Source organism: Mus pahari, chromosome 7, assembly GCF_900095145.1.
Source record: "Mus pahari chromosome 7, PAHARI_EIJ_v1.1, whole genome shotgun sequence".
In the NCBI taxonomy this organism is placed as follows: Eukaryota; Metazoa; Chordata; class Mammalia; order Rodentia; family Muridae; genus Mus; species Mus pahari.
The window spans coordinates 81,837,937-81,860,043 of record NC_034596.1 but is presented as its reverse complement, the minus strand read 5'-3'; the positions used below and the strand labels follow the sequence as shown (position 1 = coordinate 81,860,043).

Sequence of the window (22,107 nt, the reverse complement as noted above, 5' to 3'; positions counted from 1 at the left end):
AAGGAAAGGATCCTGAGTGCCAAAAACTTGTGGTAGGAGATTGAACCCAATGATCATCCCCAGAAAGGTGGGATGACTGACCCTGTGGGCTGGGGTATATCCAAAAGCTCCAAGCTTTGCATTCTAGTGCTCTTTCCTTGCACTAAACACACACTTGGAATTTTGTCTAACAGTTTATGATGAGCTTGTGTGTGTGTGTGTGTGCATGCGTGCATGCACAAATGCAGGGTGCATGCCCATGTGGGTGCATGTGTTTGTGGATGCTTGTGAAGGTGTGTGTGCGTACATGTGGTAGTCAGAGATCAACTGTGGTTGTCATTCCTCAGGATCCATCCAGCTTGGTTTTTGTTTTTGTTTTTGTTTTTGTTTTCTAAGCACATTGGCGTAGAACTCATAAAGCAATTGAGACTGGCTGGCCAGTGAGCTGCAGGGATCCACCTTTCTGCCTCCCCAGGGCTGGGATTATAAGTGTGAGCCACCATGTCCAGTTTTACATTGGTTCTAAGGATCCAATGCAGGTCCTCATGCTTGTATAGCAAACACTTCACTGAGCAATTTCCCCAACCCCACTTCAGGGAAAAGACAACAGCACAGCTAGGAGGCAGTAGGGGTGTGGTCTCCATAGCCTCTTACAGCAGCGGAAGCAGAGACCCAGCGACAAGTCCAGAATCTCGAATCTTTGCTTAATCTTTTGCTGTCCTTTGCTTCTCAGACATAGCCTTTCCAGAGGAACAGGGGAGTCAGGCTTTGTTGCAGGTCGCCCATCGTGGGGTAGGGGTCTGGGAAGGCTCAGAAACAGTTGGAGACCAGGAAGGGCTACAATCAACCACCTTTGTTTGCTTTTTCTTTCTAGTTCCTAGCTGGTATGTAGTGACTCACTGGAGAATTGGGTTTTAGTGTGTTAAGTCATGCATGATGTAGCTTCTCTTTTTAGGGTATGAAGGCCTATCTCTGGCTACTCCCAGGAAGGAGCTGTCTGGGACAGAGCACCTCTGCCCCCAACAGCCTGGTGCACCATTGCCTGTCCTTTAATTGTTGAAGACAAGGGTCATCTACAAAGCCTGGTAGTGGTGCAGATCAGCTCATCCTGGGGCAGAAAAATGTGAATTCCATGTATCTTACAGTCCTTCTGTACTGTCTCCAGTCCCTATGACCTACTGAGTAGGATCTCAGCCCAGAAGAAAATGACTTCTTACATGCTATTACACCTAAATTCTTGGAAATTTTGTTTCCCATTAGCAAATTCTTACCAGCTAGGGATTGGAAAGAATTGTCTCATGGGCTGGCTCAAAGAGTTAACCTGTCTCCTCTACCTGACAGGCCTCTACAGCTGGTTCTCCACTCCACCTTGGCAAATACTAAGTGTTGCCTGGCAACCTGCATCTGGGTCAGTCTTAGTCCTTGGTATGACAATTGCTTCCCATTGCCACTGCCCTCTATAGCAGCAGTCAAAATGCTAGGTCCTGGCAGATGGGGAGGCGGAGTCAGTTCATCAATCTCTTTAGGGCTTTTGGGAAAAGTCAATTTAGTCATATGCCTAAATGACATAGGACCAGGCTATGTGCCTGGGAGAACCTGGGCAGCAGAGAATAAGATAACTGCTGTCCCCCAGGAACCTGGGTTCTGGGCAGCCCAGAGGTCAGTAGCAACATACCTGCATTTTATGGAACTGACTGGCTTAGCATGATCTTGATGGCCTATGCTCACCCCAGGCCATCCCTAGCCCTCGGTTCAAGAGCAGTTGGCCCCAGTGTGGGCCTGTACCATTGGGGCTTCCTACCAAGTTCTCTGATGTGTTTCACTGGAACTGGAACTACATGTTTTAAATAGCATGTCCCCATGGGATACCGTGCCTTCACCATGGTCGCAAATTCTGGTTACCTTTGTGCAAAAGTTGTGGTTGGTTTTTTGCTTTTTGTTTTTTAAATCTGGGTGTGTAGTTTAGCTGGCAACAAAAGTATCTCTTAAGTGTATCATTCAAGCTACTCCCAGATACTAACAGCTGGGATCACAATGTGACCTCTGCTCTTAGACGGACAGCCTTGATCTCCTTCCTAGCCTTAAGGCACTCCTCATGTGTGCTGCACTGTCTGAGTATGGCCGAGAGCTTCTTTTAGGCTTTGTCTAGCTTCATTTGTGGGTCGAATTTGGAACCTGCTTTTCCGTATGGGCTGGGATACATGTGGCAACCAACTTTCACAGATTCACAGCAGTATCTCCTAAACAGTCAGAGCACCATCCACATCCTCTTTACCCAGTAGATCCTGGACACTGGAGCACTGACTGCACTCCTTCACATACCCAGACGTCTACCTAACCAGCAAACCATGGTGTTTTTGTGGCATCAAGCCATGGAATGAAATCATAGGCCCAAGGATGATCAGCCTATGTTTGATCAGCCTGTGGATCTGCTGATGGGAGCTGGCATCAACAGTATGGTCCTATTGGATCCTAGCAGACCTTTTCGCTACAGTGGAGGAGACTGGAGGCCACCCTCTTCTGGTTGTAGTATCATGGCATCAGGAAAAGAAGGAACTCTCCGGCCAGGCTTCTCCCATCACTGGGCACAGTTTTGGTGTCAGCAATGCAAACCACAGCTTGTTGTGGCCTTAACTTGCCACTCTTTGCTTAGGATGACACGGAGGAGCTTTTACTGTGCTTATGGGCCATCCATATGCCTTCTCTGAACATGCATTCACAAATGAACACATGCATGTCAGGTGTGGGGATGTCTTACCAACGACTTAAGATGGACTTCCTAGAATTCTGACATTACACGAGGAAGTCCATGATAAAGCAACTTCTGCAATAATATTCTGCAAAAAATGCTGGGACTCAAATGCAAACCACAAGACAATTTTATTCGGAATCTATAACCTACTAGTCGAAAACTTGAGGCAATAGCTGAACATGATAAAGTCAAATGGGGACAGAACCACACTGGGCTGGCATCTCAGAGTTGACAAACAGTAATAACATTGGTGACAGGACAGGAGCTCATGTAAGGCGAGTGGATCTGGGTTCAGAGCAAGGAGAGCCTGCCGAGTGCACACCGCAGACGGCGTTCTGGATTCAAGAACCAGATCAAAGGCAAAAACACTTAGTTGGGGCTTACTTTTTGGAAGTTTTACTTCAGATGTTGTACTTCTGTCCCCGATGTGGGGTGGGAGACCCTCCTCCCTCTGCGAGCTCTCCTTCAGAGTTAGCCACGACAGGTTCTAGTGATGGAAAGTGCGGTGCCACCTCTGCACTAAAGTCTGAGTTAGCAGACGTTCTCCTTGGCTCCACCCTCCGGGAGCAGTAAGATGTGCAGCCCCAGAGAAGCATCCAGAGTCGTGCAGCCTCACCAGCTACCATGCTGACCCCCAACCACTGCAAACGACAGAGGCTTTCTGTGCTACACTGTCTTAGCTCAGATCCGGTGGGGTTTGGCTGTCCTGCAGCATGGCCCCCTCTCTTAGCCCAAGGAGAGACATGGGAGGAGGCTGGCAAATGCTGTGGGCTCTAAGATAATTCTTGTGTGTATTGGTTTGCTTTTCAGTATGGTACTTGCCTTAGTGTGGGTAGCTAAGAGGTCTAGAGCTGATGGACAAAGTGGTGGGGCCGGAGGTTTCCTCAGAGCTGTAGATGGGCAACTGATGAGAAGGAGCTTCCGATCTTGGTGGCTGTGATTTCCTGAAATGGACCGCCTTTCTCCTTTCTCCTGATGGACTATGGAGAGCTATGGCCTGGCTATCTCCTGGGAGCTGGGTGAGGAAGAGGCACCTCTTAGCTGGATGGGAAACCTGATTCCAGATTAGGGCTAGGAGGAGCTGAACAGCCTTGACAGGCTGAGAGTCAGAATCCAGTGCCAGGAGGCTTCCTGTTCCTCAGTTTGGTTACCCTCCCATCTACTTGGGAATCTTGGCTTCTTCCTGCAGCCAGTGGGGCTGACAGAAGGTGGGAATGAGCCTGGGTTGCAGCTCCCAAAAGAAAGCAGACAAGGTTTCACGTGATTTCTGCCAGCCCATACGATGGGAGCTGGGAGACTTTATTCATTTCAGGGGAGGGTGAGAAAGGAATGAGACAAAGTGTGCACTGAAAGGCAGGGGTAATACTGATACAAGGGCACAATAATGGCATCAGGGACAACACAAGAGCCCAACAAAGCACAGGGGATGGGTGGCCTGTCATCATTGGCCCAGGGGTCAAGTGTATCCAGATTTCTTTCCAGACTTAACAAGGAAGCTTGGAACCCCAATGCATTGAACTGGAGTGAGAGGGTCCTAGCACAGGACTCACAGCTAGTACGGTGGCAGCCCCACCTGGCTGGAGATGCTGGTGGGAGAGGCTGTGGTACCCGGAGGGAGAATCCCTAGCTCCCACTTCTACTCCTTCAGAGAATGCCCTTGCCCTTCACACCTCTGGCTTATTGGCCCCCACCTGTGCATCCTTGCACTTTAACACCACTGATAGCACGTCAGGGTGGGGCAGTGATGTGTTAAGCCCGAACTCATTCCAGGCAGGAAAGCTGGGGTGATACACGGGCACAAACCTCAGAGCACAAAGCCTGCACAGCTATCATTAGACCTATTCCGCCCCTGAGCCAGGATGTCCTCCCAGCTGGAAAGGGGTCGGGGCATGATCTGACATGACCAGACATCAGCCATGGTCTATTTCCTGAGTCTGCTCCTCAGTACCCAGTCTCTAGGCTTCATCATCAAGTCTGGGGCCAGTGGGCTGCTGTTCTGCCCCACTTGGCCATGCCCACTAAGGATGGGTGGCTAGCATGACAGTTCTGGGGAACATGGAAATGTGAGGCTATGGAGGGGAAAGGACCGGCAGGTAGCTGGATGGAGAGGAAGGTTCTCTGGAGCCAGCTTCCCAGTGTTTTGACCCAACACCAAACACAAGGAACCTCTGCCCATGCCACCTCCACCAACCAACCTCCTCTGACCTCACCTTGACCCTCTTCAGCCAGCAGTCCCCCCCCCCCCCCCTCCGAGGGTCGGGTAGAAGAGCTGAAAGGCAGGCCTGAGTCAGAAGGTCTGTAGACATCTGCCAGATCCCTGGCTCTTACAGGAAGTGAGATGAGGTGATGTCATGGATGGTGACTAAGGCCTCAATGTCCCTGCCTCTGCCTGACCCCGGAGACCAGACAGCCAGGCCAGCCCTCGAGAGCACAGCCTGCGTAAGTGGCCACAGAGGGAAGGGCGGCTTGCTACATATGAGAAAGAGTAAAAAATAAAATAATAATTAAAAAAAGCACCACTGTGGCCTATGACACTCTCCACAGGCCGGAGGCCCTTAGCTTGGGAGAGGTGAACACCAGGGGTGTGTGTACCCCTGGCCATCAACTGCTCCCTCAAGCCCTGAACAAGTCAGGGCTCTACCTGCTTCCTTCTTTCCTGGGCCTCGGAGGGACAGGAGCTCTGAGCTCCAGGACCTGGGACCTGGGACCTGGCGCTGTTCTCCAAATACACCTGACTCCAGCTCTCTGCACACCACCTCCTCCCATATTTTGTCATATCTTGAAGTTCCCAGAGACACACAGGGCTGCCGTCCCAGGGATAAGCAGCCGCACTGAGATCCAAAAAAAAAGATCTTGTCCAGTCTTGTACCTCTCAAGGAAGGCATGGGAGTTACTGGGACTACCATCCCTACTCCCCGAACTCTGAGATGGATCAAATAGTGTTATGTCTTTTCATGGATCTGGCTAAGGGGTGTAGCCTAGGCTATGCACTTTCCAAGGCCCCCCCCCCTGACCCCAGGAGGAACCAGGCAAGACATGGGACTAAACACTCAGACCCCCACCCCCCATGGTGCCTGTGCTGGGCCCCAGTGGGCCTGGCTCTGGGCCCAGGAACTGTTGGTATGTCACCGCAGGGGCATCCCTCCTCCTCATTCCAGCCACCATCCATTTCCGGGCAGGAAGAGTTCTTTCTATCCCACTCTACCCACTCTGGTGACCCAGCAAGCACAAACTCAGCCTCTGCCTGCAGGATGGGGCCAGGAGGGAGATACAGGAAGTGACCCCTGCCACCTTTGGGAAACTTTAAACTGTCACATTTTCTACCCACAGTTTCCCCACAACCAGCCCACGCTCTCTACCCCAGATATTGTGGATTGGTACTCTCTCGGCTATGGTGATCATTTCTTGAACTGGTAACTTTTAAAACAATTACAATTCATATATTAGTTCAGAGCCCTGACCCTTAAAAAAAAAAAAAAAAAAAAAGGCCTACATCCCTTAGGGCTTACACTGTGGGACAGTACAATGGCAGCATCCTACTTTAATGGGATATGTTCTCTTTGGTGGGACACAGTCCCCATCTAGCCCTCTTCTTTGCCACCTGCTGGCCCTGTAGGCATTTGAGTCCCTAGGTCTCTAGCTCTTATCCCAGCCAGCCCTCCGCCCTCTGCAGTCTTACTGGCAGCTGCCCAAGCTGACTCCACCTCTCAGTAAAGTCCCTTAAGTCCCTCTCAGTAAAGTCACCTCATCCAGCTGCCCTCTGTCACTTGAAGCCTCTAGCAACTTGCTGAGTGCCACCTGTGCTGCAGGGACTTCAGTCCCCACACAGTCCCTACACAGCCCCATCCTGAATTGCCTCCCTCAGTCTTTCTCACTTACATTCCAAACTCAAGGGCTGGCTCTCCTCCCCAGCCCAGACAGCTCCTCTCCACACCTCACTTTTCTACCCGGGATCTTGTGCCCCAGGGCCAGGGGGCAGACAACTCCTATTGCTTGCCCCCATCACCCAGCTCCCGTCAGTATCCCAAAGAGTTGCTAAAATTGGCCGCTACTCCAGTAAACAGGCAGCTAAGGCAGGGAAGGCACCCTGGGGGTTAGGCAGCCTGCTCTGGTCTTGTTTCTCCACCAAGTGCTGAGATTACTAGACGGGAAGAGAAGATCCCACTCCCACACAGCTAGAGGGCTCCACTCAACTACCCCATGCCCAGCCAAGCTTCATAAGGTCATGGTGTCCCCAGGACAAGGCTGGGCTCTCTACAAAGCCCAGCCCTTCTGCAGGCAGCCCCTGGGCTGCAGCAATAATCAAAACTAGACGGAGCCAGCAGATGTGCTAAGGGTCAGAACTCTTCCCACTATAGTCCTCTCCTGGTTCTCGGATAGCCTAATCCCAAACTGGCCATGGTGAAGATGGTGTGTGTGTGTGTGTGTTGGGGGGGCACAGTGCTGTCTAAAGGGCTCTCCTGGACCTTAGGTAGATGTAGCTTCTGCCAAGTTCCTGATTTGAAAAATAAATCGTTTCTCAGGAGCACCTCCCACCCTGCTTCCCTCTCCCTGGGTCATGATTCTGCCAGGACAGGCCCAGTTGGAGAAAACACTGCCATCCCTACCCCGCCCCCCTCCCCCCACTGGCTGGGGAGGCTCACAAACCCCGATCACTGTTGAGAGAAGGAGCACCACAGAAGGAAACAGCCCTCCTCCCTAAGCCACGCGGTGCTCAGAGAGAGAGAAAACAGACCCTGACAGCTACCAACACATCCATCCTCCTTTCCGTTCAAATACCTTATAGACTTCAGTTGTCGAGCTAAAACTCCAAATAAAACACTATCCGCTTCTTGGCCCAAAGTTAGGGGCTTGGCTTCGTGGGAGGGGAAGTCACTTGGGGCTGAGTGGCAAGGCATCCTTCTGGCCTCCCACCCCAAGTCCACCCCATCACCAGCCTCTGCCTGGAATGAAGTAGGTTCTTTCCTGCAGGTGGGTCAGGGCCTCCAGAAGCAGAGGAGATCTGGGGGTGCTGGCATCTGCCTTACACCCGGATCTGGTACCCACTGAGGTCTGGCATGGCTTTGGGCTCCACAGGTTTCTTTTCCCCTGAAGGCCTGCAGGAAGAAAAGCAGAGGGTAAGAAGAGGGGTGGTGGTTACTAGGGAAATGGAGAAAGGGGGGGGAGGGAGAGCTGTCCCACTGGCTTCCCCCCTCTAAGGGGCTTTTACAGCTGCAGCAGAGTGTGGGAAGTGTTTATGGAACCAGAGGATAGATCCCCTGCGGTTGGTCACACAGCCTCCGGCTTTCTGATGACTTACATAGCTTGTGGGTAATGGCTTCAAGTACAACCCGGAATTGGCTCCTTACAAAAGCCTCCTAGATCAAAGGTAGGGGCAATGGGCATTTCAGCACTAGAGGCCTGCTCAGCAACCCCTCATTTTCACAGCAGAGAGGCGGCTCCGGGGGCACAATTATAATTAAAGTGAGAGCCAGAATAATGTGTGGGAGAGGGAGGGAGTCAGAGCGAGAGGCCTGATATTTAAATAGCAAGTCTTGCCATTTGGACACAGACACAAGCCCACACCCTAGGGGACAAAAGTTGTGCTTAAAGCCTTTGGTCCTGGCTGCTCAGCCTCTGGTCCTATGCAGAGCCCTTGCAGCAAGCTTGAGGAGAGCTCAGGGCCTTGTGGGGGCCCCACTGGGTCCCTCCTCCCTCCTCAGTCCATTCTGCTGCCTGCCTCAGACCTTCTGGCTAGGCACAGGGTATCCGGATACAGCCGAGGGGATTTTCTTTAGGGAAATGGCTCCAAGCTGCCGTTAGCCTGCCAAGTGACTTCTGACAGAGCAAAGGACAGGAAGGAGAAAGGAGTGGGGAAGAGAGGAAAGGGAAAGACGGTGGGGTCTCCTTCCTCACCGTCTCTCACTGCGGCTGTTCCTGCGATGGGGGCTGGACTGGGCCCTCTGTGGGGAGGAAACATCCTTCTTCCGGTCCTTGGTGGGAGAAGGAGGGCCTGTCCCCTTGCCAATCTGCATAGGGAGGAAGAAAGAAAAGGATGTTCTGAGCTGCTGCACGGCCCACTCTGTCCTGCTAGGAGCCGCAGTCCCTGGAAGACATCCCGATGCAGTCTGAGCTCCAAGCCTCAGGTGACCTTTACCCCATCTCTGGATCATCCCTGACACTAAAGCCACGGGGGCAGCAGATCCTTGGTCGGGCTGTCTACTCCACAAGGGTCCCAAACACAGTGCAGGAGGCACCGCTGCACTGTCCTAGGACCGGAAAACACCTTTCAAGAAAGAAAGACCTTTTTAGCCAGGCTAGGTAAATGTGCCAGGCTAGGTAAATGTGCCAGTTGGGGGTCTGGCAAATGCTGAGCTCTGAGTCAGGTCCTGCCAGCCTGACAGTGACACCGACTTGTCTCAGGCTCATCAGATGTCACACTGGGAGCTGGACTGCTGATTCAGAAAGAGAACAAAACCAAACCAACCAACCAAAAATCATCATCATCATCATCATCATCAACAACAACAACAACAACGACAAAATGAGGCCAAACCCAAACCATCCCTTATGTAGGATGGTCAGCCTGCTTTGAGTTTCCTCAGCTCAAACAAAGCTGAAAACAAAGCAACAGAGGAGTCCAGCGCTGAGCTGTCTGGGAATCGACAGCACTCAAGAGAGGAAATCTATAAGCTCCATTTCTATCAATGCCACTTGCTGCTAACCGGAAAACATGACCATGCTCCCAACAGTGCGAGCTGGGGAAGTGGGGGAGGGTGGGTGGGGTGCAGGCTTACCAAGCTGGGGGAAGGGAGTGGCCCAGGCACAGAAAAGCCCCTCTGTAATACAGACCTATGACAGCTCCTACCTTAGGGGAACACACACTGTTAACTCCGGTGGTTGGGGGGAGCAGGTCACAGTGCAGTAGGGCTGAGCAATGCAGAGGGCAGACCACACTGGGGAGAGCCCTGACAGGCCCTAGGAAAGCTACCTCCAGTCCAGGAAGATTGAAAGCCCCCTCACCAAGTCTGCCTACTAGAAGCCTATGGGAGCCAACTCCTGGGGCTCTTAGCCTACTGTTGTTGGTCCATGAGACTCCTCCAACTCTCCAGCACCTGCCGAATGGTGGGAGAGAAGGGGAGGGCTCACCACCCCCCAGTGTCTTCCCTAGAGATGGACCTTCCGCTTTCTGCTGACCTCTTCTTGGTCCTTTATTACAGGCAGGGAGCATAGGGACTCAGGAGTCGAGATGGACAGGAGAGGTGGCGGCTGCTCACTACCCCATCCTGCCCCATTGTCAGACAGGTTCAGGTGTCTGCTTCTTCCATTCAAAGCACCCAGGCCTGGAGTACCATGTCCCCGCCCCCTCACGTGTCCAACTGCACAGATCTATGACTCACTCCCAGCTCACTCCTTTCCTACTTCTACATTAGTCCTCTGTCTGCCCACCTCGAAGGGACAACTTCAACAACTGAACGTTTTTTTGTTTGTTTGTTTGTTTGTTTGTTTTTTTTTTTTTTGAGTAATGCCCCATCCTGAGTCCAAGTAGATACTTCATCCTCAGGCAAGCCCTACTGGTTGGTGCAACCTGCTAAAGGCATGGAGGGGATCCCAAGAGGATGCAGAGGGAGCAGCAGCTGATTGGCACCGGTTGCGTGAACCCCCTGCCCATGCTAACCTTGAGCCGCATGTCTCGGGCATGACGCTCCAGCTCCTTGCGGAAGTCTTCCCGCCCCAGCCTCTCCACGTCCAGCACCGAGTGCTTCCATTCAATCTGTTCCACACTGTGCGGGTCGTGGGACACACACTGGCCCAGCTTCACCTTCTTCAGCACGTGCCAGCAGCGGCCATAGGCCGCTTCGTAGTCCAGCACGAGCTCGCTGAGCGTGCGGAAGGCAGGGGGCTTGTACATCAGGTCCTCCCTTCGGCTCATGCCGAGGGCGCCATAGCGGCCCCCGAAGTTCACCCCCAGCACAATGTGGCGGAAGTAGTTCCCTGAGAAGTAGGTCTTGAAGCTGATGGGGAAGCGTTCCAGGGTGGGCATACTGTTGGTGAGGTAACTGGTGAATCAGAGTGCTAAGGAAAGCGTCAGGTCACGCGTGGTGGTTACGGGTGCCAAAGCCTTCTGAAGACAAACTGGCCGTGTATACCTGCCCACGCCCCAGCCCTGACTGGGGTCCTGCAGAGGGCCGCTTCTCCTGGGGGCTGGTCAGTCTTCCTGGGTACCCCTTTGCCCTTGCGCGGCTGGCTGAGAAACCGTGTGCATCTTTCTAGGTTAGTTCTGCTTCCAAAAGCCCATCTGTCACGTCTATAAATCAGCACTACCTGGGCGTGCCGACACTGGACTTCTCTGTAGCTTCCAGAGCATTTCTTGGAAATGGCACAACAGTCAGGGTCTAACCCTGTATCCAGGGATGGAGTGCCCAAAACAGGGTCACCTTGACCATGGGACTCAAAAACAAGCTATCCAGCTGGCCTGGGAAGATAGCAAGAGAGGGCTCTGAGACGAAGACCTCCCCAAGAATCCTCCCTTTTACAGAGACTCCTCCACCTTGGGAGGTGCTTCATGCTGGGGGTCAATAGCTGTTAGCACAGGAAGCCCCTAGGACCCTCCCATTCCACAGCCGGCAGCCAAGGCTGGGCCAGTCTGAGCCAGTCTCTCCCAGGCCCAAGGAAGGATACATTCCCAGGATCACAGCTTCCAGGCATTTGATTGGCAGAGCCTCTTTGGTCATTTCCTTGGCCAGGTCCATCAGCCTATGAGAAAGGGAGGCGGGGCTGTGTGAAGACAGTCTCCAACCCTCTCAGGCCCTATTTGGTGAAGAGCCAGAAAGACTGGGGCACAAGCTTGCAGCTTGCGTCCAGGCTGTCTTCCCCCAGGCCTGGTGTTTCTTCCCTCTCCCAAATCTAAAGTCTGAGTGGGTAAGGAGGCAAACACTGGGGATGGGGAAGTAGGCCTACTGTCTGTCCTTCTTTCCAGTCACTTCCTCTTTCCTGGCCCCGGGCTGCTGCTCAAAGGCTGGGGGAGGGGAGCATGACTGGAGCTGGGATCTGAGGAGCTCATGCCTTCTCCCGTGGCAATAGGGCTTGGGAGGGTAGAAAGCTTGGCATTGATTGGGTCCCTCCCTGAGCACAGCAGATACTCATCTAGCCACAGCTGCCCAAAGAACTTGCTAACTGATGGGAAATACTCTCCGCAGCCTGGATGTAGCATCTCAAGCAGACAGCTGTTGCTCGACTTGCCGGCCTACCCCTGAACTTGGAATTTAGGCTATTTCAAAACAGCCTGTCCTCCAGGTCTAGGGACTCAGCCTAGCTCTGCTTTGTCAGGGTCACCTGCATCCTACCAGAGGATGCAACACAAAGCAGCATCCGAAGGGCAGGAGCAAAGCCCAGGGATGAGAGAATGTGGTTCCACCCAAGGGCTTCGAGAGGGGACAATTAATTCAATAGATAAGCAACTCAGCATATTTTCCCATGATTAAGTAAGCAACTTAAACTGTCTAGAACAAGAGATTCAGTTCAGGTCTGCGTGCTGAGTCATGATGGGGCTAGCCTGTGAGAGAAGCAGTTTTCTTTCTTGTAGGTACCATATAATGCAGAGTACACGCAGGATTCAAGGAAAGAAAAGGGGAAATGGTCTTCCCTGCCCCCGCCCCCAGCCCCTGCAAGCGGGGGCTGGGGGCGGGGCTAGGGGTTACACTAGGAGCTCAACTATGCTTCCTTTCATCAGCCTTGGGTGGCTATCTCATTGGGATTTCCTTCCTTAGGGCCCCAGGGAAGCACCCTTCCCCCATCCCGTGGCTGGCTTTCCTCAGAAAAGTCCTCTGCCAACCCTTTAAGCTGTCACTAGAAGGCAAACCACAGGAAATTCCCTAGGGGAGCAAACCCAGAGGCTCTGTACTTACCCTGTCAGAGGTCTGCTCTTCTTAATTTCAAAGAACTGTGTCCCTGTGTGATTGTACCTGGGGACAGTGGTTAAGGACTTCCTGGCTCAATCTGGAAGGCTGTAGGTACTGTTCCCTCAGCTGCTACCCCAGATTCTAGGATTGCTACAGAAGCCCTACAGAACACCCTCCAGGACACTCAGGACTTGTTCTTGAGGAAGAGGGGGAGGGGAGGGCATGGGGTTCACCTCACTCTCATAGACCCTCTCCCCCACTCTTTGGCAATGCCTCTTGTTCTCTCTTGGCCTGCTGTCTCAGGGAGGATACTGAGTGGGCAGCCAGCCCAGCAGTGCTGAGAAAGCTGCCTTAGCTGGGGACAGTTCCTGGCAGTGCTGGGCTTTCCCAACAACTAAGAAGGCCGAGGGGCCACCATTGCTTCCCCTGTGCCAGCTACTTTTATGTCAGTGTGATACCAGCTAGAGTCATTTGGGAACAGGGAACCTCAATTCAGAAAATGCCCCCACCCGACTGGCCTGTGGAGAAGTTTCTTAATTACTGATTGATGCAAGGAGGGTACCATCGCATTGTGTGTTGTGTCACCCCTGGGCTGTGTGGTCCTGGGTGTCTAAGAAAGCACAAGGAATAAGCAAAGGAGCACAGGACTCAGGACACACACACAGCTCTCGGGCAGAAGCTCCAGGGTCCTAGGGCAGAGACAGAAGGTTACCTGCTTCCAGACATGGAAGGAACAATGTCAAGAAATAGGAGAAAACTTCAGGACGTGGATGTTATATCTTAGTGCAGAAGATCCTTGTCCCTTTTCCCATCACCCCCCCCCCCAAATTGAGCACTGCAGTGACCCCAAAGAGCTGCTTCTGTCCCTTGGCTAGGACAAGATGAATTACAGTTGACACCCCCTTTCCTCAGCAAGGTGCTTAGGAGTCCCCTTCTTCCTGTACACAGACATACCCACAGACACATACACACACACAGACACAAACGCACAGACACACAGAGATACACAGACACATACACACACACAGAGAGACACACAGACAGATACACACAGACACACACACAGAGACACAGACAAGATACACACAGACACACACACAGAGACACAGACAAGATACACACAGACACACACACAGAGACACAGACAAGATACACACAGACACGTAGACACACACACAGACACACACACAGAGTGAGAGAGACAGATACACACAGAAACACACAGACAGATACACACAGACACATAGACACAAACACACACAGATACACACACACACATAGACATACACACACAGAGCATAGGGAAGCTGGTGCTGGAGAAGCTGGATCAAGTCCAGCACTCAGACACAGCCTCAGCGGCTCCAGGGAACAGTGATGCCAGTGAAGAGCAGCTCTGAGGTTGGGAGGGAGCTGGCCCTGCGGATCCCTCGCCAGGCCCCACTTGATCTTTGGGGTTGTCACTAAGTGGTGGTCACAGCTCTGGAGCCAAGAGGATACTGCAGCTCCCTGATGTAGCGCTGCACGGCTTCCAGGCGCTCAGGGACGGGCGTCGTCGGCTGGAAAGTAGGCACACTTGGTATGGGAATCTAGGGACAGATGGAGAAAAATCTCTGTCACATGGAGAGGCACACCTCAGAGCTTCCAGCCCCCTCCCCCCCAGCAGCAGCAACACCCTGGGGAGCCTGGGGAGGCTCCTACTCTGAGCCATCTTCCCTGGCAATGCCTCCCTCCCAAGCTTCCTCCCAGGCCCCCAGCTCAGCATCCCTGACACCTGACTGCACTTCTAACGGGGGGGGGGGGGAGAGCTTATATTGGCCTTGGAATCCCATGCTATTAAATAATTTTAGAAAACACAGAAGGATCCACTGACTAAATTTAATATACACATTAATTAATACTTAATGAGAAAGTCTGGATTGGGATTAATTTGTTTGGGTTTGGGGTTCACTCTGGTCTATAGCGTGGATGTGGCAAAGGTGTTGAGATTTTTGTTCTTGGGTTGGTAATGTTGAGTGGGCTCTAGATGAAGGAATTAGGGTACTGGAGGTGTGCCCTTGGAGAGGAAGAAGGCAGTTCTCAGGGTTGTCAACAAAGGAGCAACACACAGCTCCCCCGTCTTCTGGCTTCTTGCTTCCAGTGTGATCTGTCGCTCCATGGCCCTGTCATGATCCCATCTGTCGCCATTAGACCTTACCCCAGTCCGAACCAACAGGGGCCCCTTCAGTCCCCAAGGCTGCAAGCTAAATAAACCTCATTTCTTCACAAGTGTCCTGCCTCAGGTGTTTTGTTATAGCAACGAAAACCAGACCAATACACTCTGGCTCAAGGACTAGATTAAAACTGTTTTTCTCAGTGTTCCAGTCTCTACCAGGTGGTACCCTAAGCTAGAGGGTCTGTCCTGGACAGGTGGCTATAACCTCAGCAAGGGGTGTTAATCACCTCACTGGCATGGCAGGTGTGCCAGGGCCTCCAAAGCACCAACCGGAATGGTCAAGGAGTGTGGCAATGGGACAAGGGAATTATGGGTCAGGTCTTACTTCAAACGCCCTTTCCTGACCCACTCCATCCCTGAGCAGTATGTTCCACCCTTTCCCATGGGGTAGGTTGCCATTGGACCCTCCAAGGCCACCCGGAGCTTGCCCATGCCTACCTAGCTGCAAACGTAAGGGTAGGAGTAAACAGAAGGGGTATCGTGTCCTAGGTACGCTCAGGGTGGGGCTCTATGGAGGAAGAAGGATCCATCCTTGGTATGCTGGGCCCACAGAGGATTTTTAAAAATCAAACAATTGATTTTTAAATCAGTTTTTTTATAAACAACAACCATAGCTGTGGCTGAGCTCAATCAGGAAGGGACGTCACACAGAGTTATCATCACACACTTGTCTCCGGGGTGCTCCGAATGGTGGGAGATACTGTCTCACTCCGCAGGGCAGAGATGCAGGACGGAAGGGTCCTGGCTCGGGGAAGCTGTCTAGCATGTCTTTCTTCCCTCTCCTCTCGCCAGGGCCCTTTGCTTCCTGTCTAGCCAGTCTGTAGCAGCAGATACCACAGCCTGGAGAAGTTATTTCCCTTTTCACATCACTCCCATCTTCAAACTGGCACTGTCATTTACAGCAGGAGACAAGCTCAGGACGGGCCCTACCTTCACTTCCCTGATCACTCGGTGCCAGATGCACACTACCACTGTCCAGCTGGCTGTCTGGCCATCCTGGTTGAGGGTAAACACATCCACCCAAGTTGCTGGACCTTGTGGGGGTGGCATTCTCAGTGTAGCAGAGTAACCCCCTCCTTGATAAATAGGTCCCAGCAACTGGAGCTGTGTAACTGAACCCACCTGTTCGTGAACCACTCTGGACAGGGAAGGAGCCATAGCAGAAGCATTTGCCCGAGCTCGGGCAGAAAGACTTGGGAACAGACTCAAGCCAGGAACGGGGGTACCCACAAAAGCGTCAGAGGTACCTGCCACACAAAGGGCTTGGCAAGAAGGCCACCGAGGAAGAAGAGCCAGAAATGACCTAGGATTCTATGTGTGGCCTTGGAGACTACCTTCCCAGGAGCAAAGCCTGGTCCAGGGTTCTAGGACAATCCTACAGGAAGACTTAGTGATGTGCACAGCAGACAGAACTGGCCATGCTGTAGAACCCAGCTCTATGATTTCAGGGGAACTCCTAAACAGTGGTACCTTGGATGTCTCACAGGGGAATGCACCTCACTCATGAAAGGGGAGTAACAGAACCCGCCTTGGTAGGCATCACTGACCTGCTGCAAGCAATGCTTCGGGACACTGACCAACACCTGGCTACAGATAGGTGCCAAAGACGGTTTGGCACACGCTGCCCTGGGCTATCTGGCCCTCTAGAGATACCTGGATTCCCATCTGCAGGTGCTCAGTGGCCAAAGCCACAACTAGGCCTACAGTAACCAGGTTTAGGCAAATGGTTGCTGGGCTTTCACAGGGGGCAGTGGCTGGGAACAGCAAAGGAGATACTCTTATGCAGGAGCATGGCCTGCTGCTGGCTTCTGGATCCTGGTAGAAACTGTTATGTTTAACATCGCTCTTGCAGAGGCTGCGAGTACCTGTGGCTTGCTGCGTGCCCACTCTGCACCACCGGGGGACCTATTAGATGTTCACCTAATGAGGTGTTACACGCTTTCCACCATCAGTTCATCTCAATATCCCCCTGAAAGGGACATTGCCACTGATCCGTGGACAGCTGGAGATGCTGAGGGGCAAAGACACAGCCTCCTCTTAAAAGTAGTTACGAGATCGCAAGGGTGAGAGACCATGATGGCTTCCCCTCCAGGGCTTTGACTGCACTGCCCTGCTGCTGTGGCTCCAGCTTCCCGCAGAAACTTAGCCTGTAAAACTCAGGGAAGGTGGGTGGGGTCATGGGAAGCTGTAGCAAAATGGGGGAGGGGGAGACACCCCCCAGCCCCTCCTGACAGCTGCTATAGATATGCGGTTCCCATTTCTCTCCCTTTCTTGTAAAGATGCCAGATTTCGGATCACTGTGTGAGAAATCTAATGTTAATGGTTAGCTCAAGCAGTCTGTTAAGACACTGTGTATCCTAAGAAACCCTTCCAGGGCCCATCATGGGACAGTGTGACCTCTGCAGCAGGCCACATGGGACAGGTCAGGGCCAGGCCTTTCTGCAGCTCCCAGTATGACACCCAATATTGCTGCTCTTCTCCAAAGCTTCTAGGGCTCCTCCACATCCTCTGCACCCCAAGGGTTCCCTGACCCAAAGTAACACTGAGCTTCAGGCTTCCCCACTTCCTCACTGAGACACTTTCCCAAAGGCTTAAAGACGATGTTTCAAAGTGTCAGAAACCTCTCATAAAATCCCACCCCCCCATACTCCAGTCTCCATACTTTCTTCCCTAACAAACAGTTTCATTTGTTCAAACATGTACTTTCCGAACACGAGGCCAGAAGATGACATTAGTAACTAATCACTATCAAAGACACTGATGGCCAGAGACCTTCAAAGCACTGACTGTAGCCATTCTGTCACCTTCCTATGGCCCAATTCAAACAGAACCAAGAGGGCCAGACACTGTGGTGCATGTGTGTGACTCTGGCCTCATCAGTCAGACGCTCTGTGTGGCATCTCATCTCTCTCCTCGAAACAGTCCTCGTCTGCAGTTGGATGATTAACGTAGTTTCTCATTTCACCCTCTCCACTACCAACCCATTTTACAGATAAGAAAGCTGTGACTCAAGCAGGCTGGGGGGGGGGGGTGCAGGGGATTGCTTTGAGCTCACCTGAGCAGGTGATTCAAAACAATACCCCACAATGTCATACTTTCTTGTTCAGATATTTAAAAATCAAAGCTGGAATCCCCGAAAGTGCGCTTTAGAATGTTCTGCACAGTGTTCATTTTAAGGATAAGACAGTGGAAACAATGTCCAATTTCAGATTAGCTAAATAGATGAGGAGATGATGATGTAACTGTTCAAAATCAAATCTAGCTTATTCCCCTGGGAAATATTAGGCAGCAGCTCAACCTTCGACCTTAGATTATCTTTTCCCCCAAACATTTCTTTTTTTCTGACAGTTCTACCAATAAACAAGCAAGAGGAAAACAGGCCTGGTTTCCGTGTATCAGTAATTATTCTCCCTCTCTTCCTTCAGGACTAACCCTTAGCCTCTGACTTCTGACCAGTGGCCTTGGTACTTGGAGCAGTGCTTTCTTGGACTGGACCATAAACATTAAACACACACATACACACACACACACACACACACACACACACACACACACACACGTACATGTCTGCACATTTTTAGCACAGCACTGCCCAGCACAGCATATCCCAAATGCCCTTTCATTTAGCAAACACACATAAGTGTCCACCCTGTGCCAGGCACACAGGAGACCTCAGGAAGACAAAGATGAATGAGATAGAGGCTCTCCTTGCTCAGCAGAGCCCTAGAGAGGCACTGTTGTGGAGGATGAATTCCAGTCACTGGAGGAGAATATTTAACTCATCTCTTCCCCACAGGGTCACTGCTAACACGACTGAATCTGGTACCCACCAGAGCTGAGCAGAAGGGACCCCAGGCCCTGACGTGGGAATCCCCACTTTGCTATTTCTTGTTTATCTTTTGAGTTTCTCATCTTCAACGGGGAACCCAAACTGCACTTCCTTGGGAATGCTGCTGGCCGAACTCCGTAGATAATACAGGAGAACGTTTTCTCATCATACACAGCAAGCCCTGCACTCTCCCAGTCAGTCACCATTAGCCTCATAGTTTTCTGGCTTCTCAAGTGTCCTGAGCCAAGGAGAGGCCAGGCTACACCAGTTCTCCAGTTCATTTGTGGTCTTGCTCAGGATGTCATGAGGGAGGGCCTCCTGGAGATAGGGGACTGAGCCTCTCCTATTAAATGACTCCAAAAGCACTGGGAAGAAACTTCTGGACAGATGGCACCTACCTATACTTTAAAAATCTTACCACAACAATGGTTCCTCTACTTCATTCATCAGCAACAAGATCCGTGTAGGTTACTTTCTTAGCTCCAAGGTCAATAAAACTCGTCTTCACACTGCCTGGCCCCTCCATGTCTTACCTTGGGCAGGTCGGTGGCCCCACGGATGCGCAGGGCTACCTTCTCTCCATCAGGGTGGATCTTGGCCACATGCTTCCACATCCTCTCCCAGGTGGCCTCGTCCACTGGCAGTCCACCTCGGTTGATGAAAAACGGTACACCTCCATCTCGTAGGTCCTCTTCCCCTTCCTCTTCGGGTTCCTCGTCTCTCTGTGCTGAGGCCCCTTCGGTGGTCTCCAAACGTTTAGTGCCAGAGTGGGGGGCAGCGGCGGCGGAGGCAGCAGCAGCAGCAGCAGTGGCGGCGGCTGCGTTCGGGGAGGCACTGCTGCTGCCACTTGGGACCACCTTCTTTCCCCCTGGCATCCCTAAATCCTCAACGGGGGTGGGGGGTTGATCAAGAGGTGTGTGTGTGGGGGGGGGGAATAAGCGCCTCACAGAAGGCCTCCCACACACCCGCTATAAAGATAACACATGGTCAAACAGTGCCTGGTGCTTTAAGAAACCAGGGCGTGGCTCCTGTACAATAAAATACCATTTGGTAAGACTCAGAGCATCAACCTGGAGTGATGGCCAGGTGGGTTGCCCAGGGTCCGCCTTAAAGGCCTTGTTTTGTTTGGAAAACAGGATAAAGAGAACACACCCCAACTTGGCAGCCTGTACAAATCATCCCCATTTGGCAGCGAGAACAATGACCCACAGCCATCTAGGATGGCCGAGAGGAGAAAAGTGGGGGTCCAGGTGGGGAGACTGAGGTCAGACAGCTCAGACCTGCAGTTACGCCGAAAAGGTGGGCCAAGGCACCGGTGCCCACTCCCAGTTTTGGACAGAACAAATTCCTCTACGAAATCCTTGCTCACTCACAGTGGCGCGAGCGGAGGGGTCCCGCGTGAGCTCCGAGTCTGGACCTCGGGGGCCGAGGATGCAAGGGTAGAGGGCGATGCCCGGGGTGACTTCTCGGTCGCGACCCTCCCGGGAGCCAAGACTCGCAGCTGGTTGGGCGGGGAGGGGGCGCGCGCCGCTCCGCACATTCCAAGCCTGCCTCCCTCACAAAGTGGGGCTTTGTCTGGGTCTCCTAGCCCCTAGCCCCGGGGAGCAGCAGCGGAGAGGGCGGGAGGGGAAGGGCGAGGCGGGGAGGCGAGGGCTAGGGGCGCCCAGGCCCTGGGAACCCTGGCCTGGCGCGGCTCAGCGGGGGCACCCGGGGCACCTGGCGCGAAACGGTCCCGGCCGAGTCAAAGAGGGGCGCGGAGCCCCAAGCTCAGCCATCGTGGAGAGCGGCTCCGGCGACGCTAGGGGACCGGGCTGAGGTCACTGAACGGCAGGCTCCAGCCGCAGCTTCGCCGCTGGCCAGCAGCTGCAGCATGAGCGGGCAAAAGGATGCTGCGCTAGGGCTCCCGCGGCCAAGCGGAGCAAAACTGGGCGTGCAGGGCGCGAGCGCAGGTCCTCAGGCTCCGCCCGCGGCGGCGGCTGGAATCGACTGACAAAGCGCGGGCCGGCGTCGGTGCGTGGATCCCTGGGGAGAGCAACAGCCTGAGAAGGTGCAACCCATCGGCCGATCGCTGCGTCCCGGCTCGGCGAAGCAGAAGCCACCGCAGCCGCCAGCCGGGTCCCCAGCCCTCCAGCCGCCCACCCGGCTCGACTCCGGTCCGCGCCGCGCATGCGCTCCGTCCCCCCCTTAAAGGGCCAGCGCATTCCCACCGGGTCTTAGTCCTGCTGCTGCCTCCCCCGGAGCCCCCAGCTATAAGTTATTGCAGGGATGCCCTGGACGTCCTTTCCCTTCTCACCTCTCTCTTAGGGCGCTGAGAACTGCAGAGTTGCGGAGGAAGTTTATTACTCGCCACACAGAGCAAACTCCTGGGGGATTCCTAGAGCAGAAGGAATGGGAAGGAATTGTGGCGGTCGGTTCGGAATTTCCTGAAAGTATAACTCAGCTATAGAAGCAAGAATGCTGACCTGGAAGACCCGAGTTCTAGATGGCGTTTATGCCTGTCTTCCTTGGGGACTTCCAATAAATCCCTCCCCTTTGCAGGCCTCAGTTTCCCCAACTGTCAACAGAGAGACCACACTGGATAAACTCAGCCCTCTGGCAGTGCTCCCCTCTCCTCTTTTTTCCCCAAGATGGTTTCTCTGTGTAGTCCTTGCTGTCCCGGAACTCACTCTGTAGACCAGGCTGGCCTCAAACTCAGAAATCCACTTGCCTCTGCCTCCCAAGTGCTGGGATTAAAGGCGTGCGCCACCACTGCTCTTTAAGGAGGATTTGTGGAGGTTGGCAGTCATTCTGTTGCTTGCATGGGATCCTGGGAGTGTGCCCCTAGTTCTAGCTTTGGTTGTCCCAATGCCAGGATATCTGGCTGGAGACATGAGCCTTCCCAGTCATGAGACCAAGACAGCAACGTAAGGGTGGCAGGCAGTGTTTGGGGACTGTCGACCTGCCCAGAATTAGTACAGGTATGTGTGGCCCATGGACTCTGGAGACCCAACATACCCTCTTCTTTCCCAGTAGCGCAGATCTACTGGTAACTCCCAAACAAAAGAACTTTACCAAGGGTCTACAACTGAGTTTGCAATGTAAGACTTTCTTTCCTCCTACCAATAGTTGGTATGAATAGCAGTTATCTGGGAGAAGCATTTCTGTTTCTGACAGGTACATAGTTTGGATATTAAAGGTCTCCCGAAGACCTATGTGTTCCCAGGTGATGCTGTTTGGCCATGGCACAACCTTTGGGAGGTGAGGCTCTGTGTGTGTGTGTGTGTGTGTGTGTGTGTGTGTTTAGAGTAGAAGGTCTCCTTATAATACTTCTTTCCACCTAATGATACCTGACTTTTACTTTTATCTATGGTGAATTTAAAGTATGTTTGCAAGTTCTCTGCCATCCTCTTGTAAATATCTGAGTCTGATTCCCCTTCCTCTGAATATGTGCTGAGCTTAAGATCTTGTCTCTAAT

The 22,107-nt window shown here is 52.8% G+C and overlaps 1 protein-coding gene across 1 annotated transcript; it reads right to left on the bottom strand.

Moving 5' to 3' along the window:
- Positions 1-5,776: 5,776 nt before the first annotated feature.
- Positions 5,777-20,819, bottom strand: Vash1 (vasohibin 1). Its single transcript, XM_021201942.2, has 7 exons — positions 19,187-20,819; positions 14,110-14,198; positions 12,619-12,675; positions 11,393-11,467; positions 10,389-10,770; positions 8,627-8,739; positions 5,777-7,827 (listed from the first exon to the last, which is right to left on the bottom strand). Exons 1-7 carry the CDS (start codon positions 19,526-19,528, stop codon positions 7,755-7,757), a joined length of 1,131 nt encoding a protein of 376 aa, XP_021057601.1. The 5' UTR covers positions 19,529-20,819; the 3' UTR covers positions 5,777-7,754.
- Between the last annotated feature and the right edge of the window lie 1,288 nt (positions 20,820-22,107).

Bases quoted from the DNA above. Each gene is read 5' to 3' on its own strand.
- Vash1 (XM_021201942.2), bottom strand. From the start codon at position 19,528: ATGCCAGGGGGAAAGAAGGTGGTCCCAAGTGGCAGCAGCAGTGCCTCC. The intron at 12,676-14,109 runs GTATCCTCTTGG...CACTGTCCCCAG, and splicing joins CGCTACATCAGGGAGCTGCA to GTACAATCACACAGGGACAC. The intron at 10,771-11,392 runs GTATCCTTCCTT...CTGATTCACCAG, and splicing joins GAAGCTGTGATCCTGGGAAT to TTACCTCACCAACAGTATGC.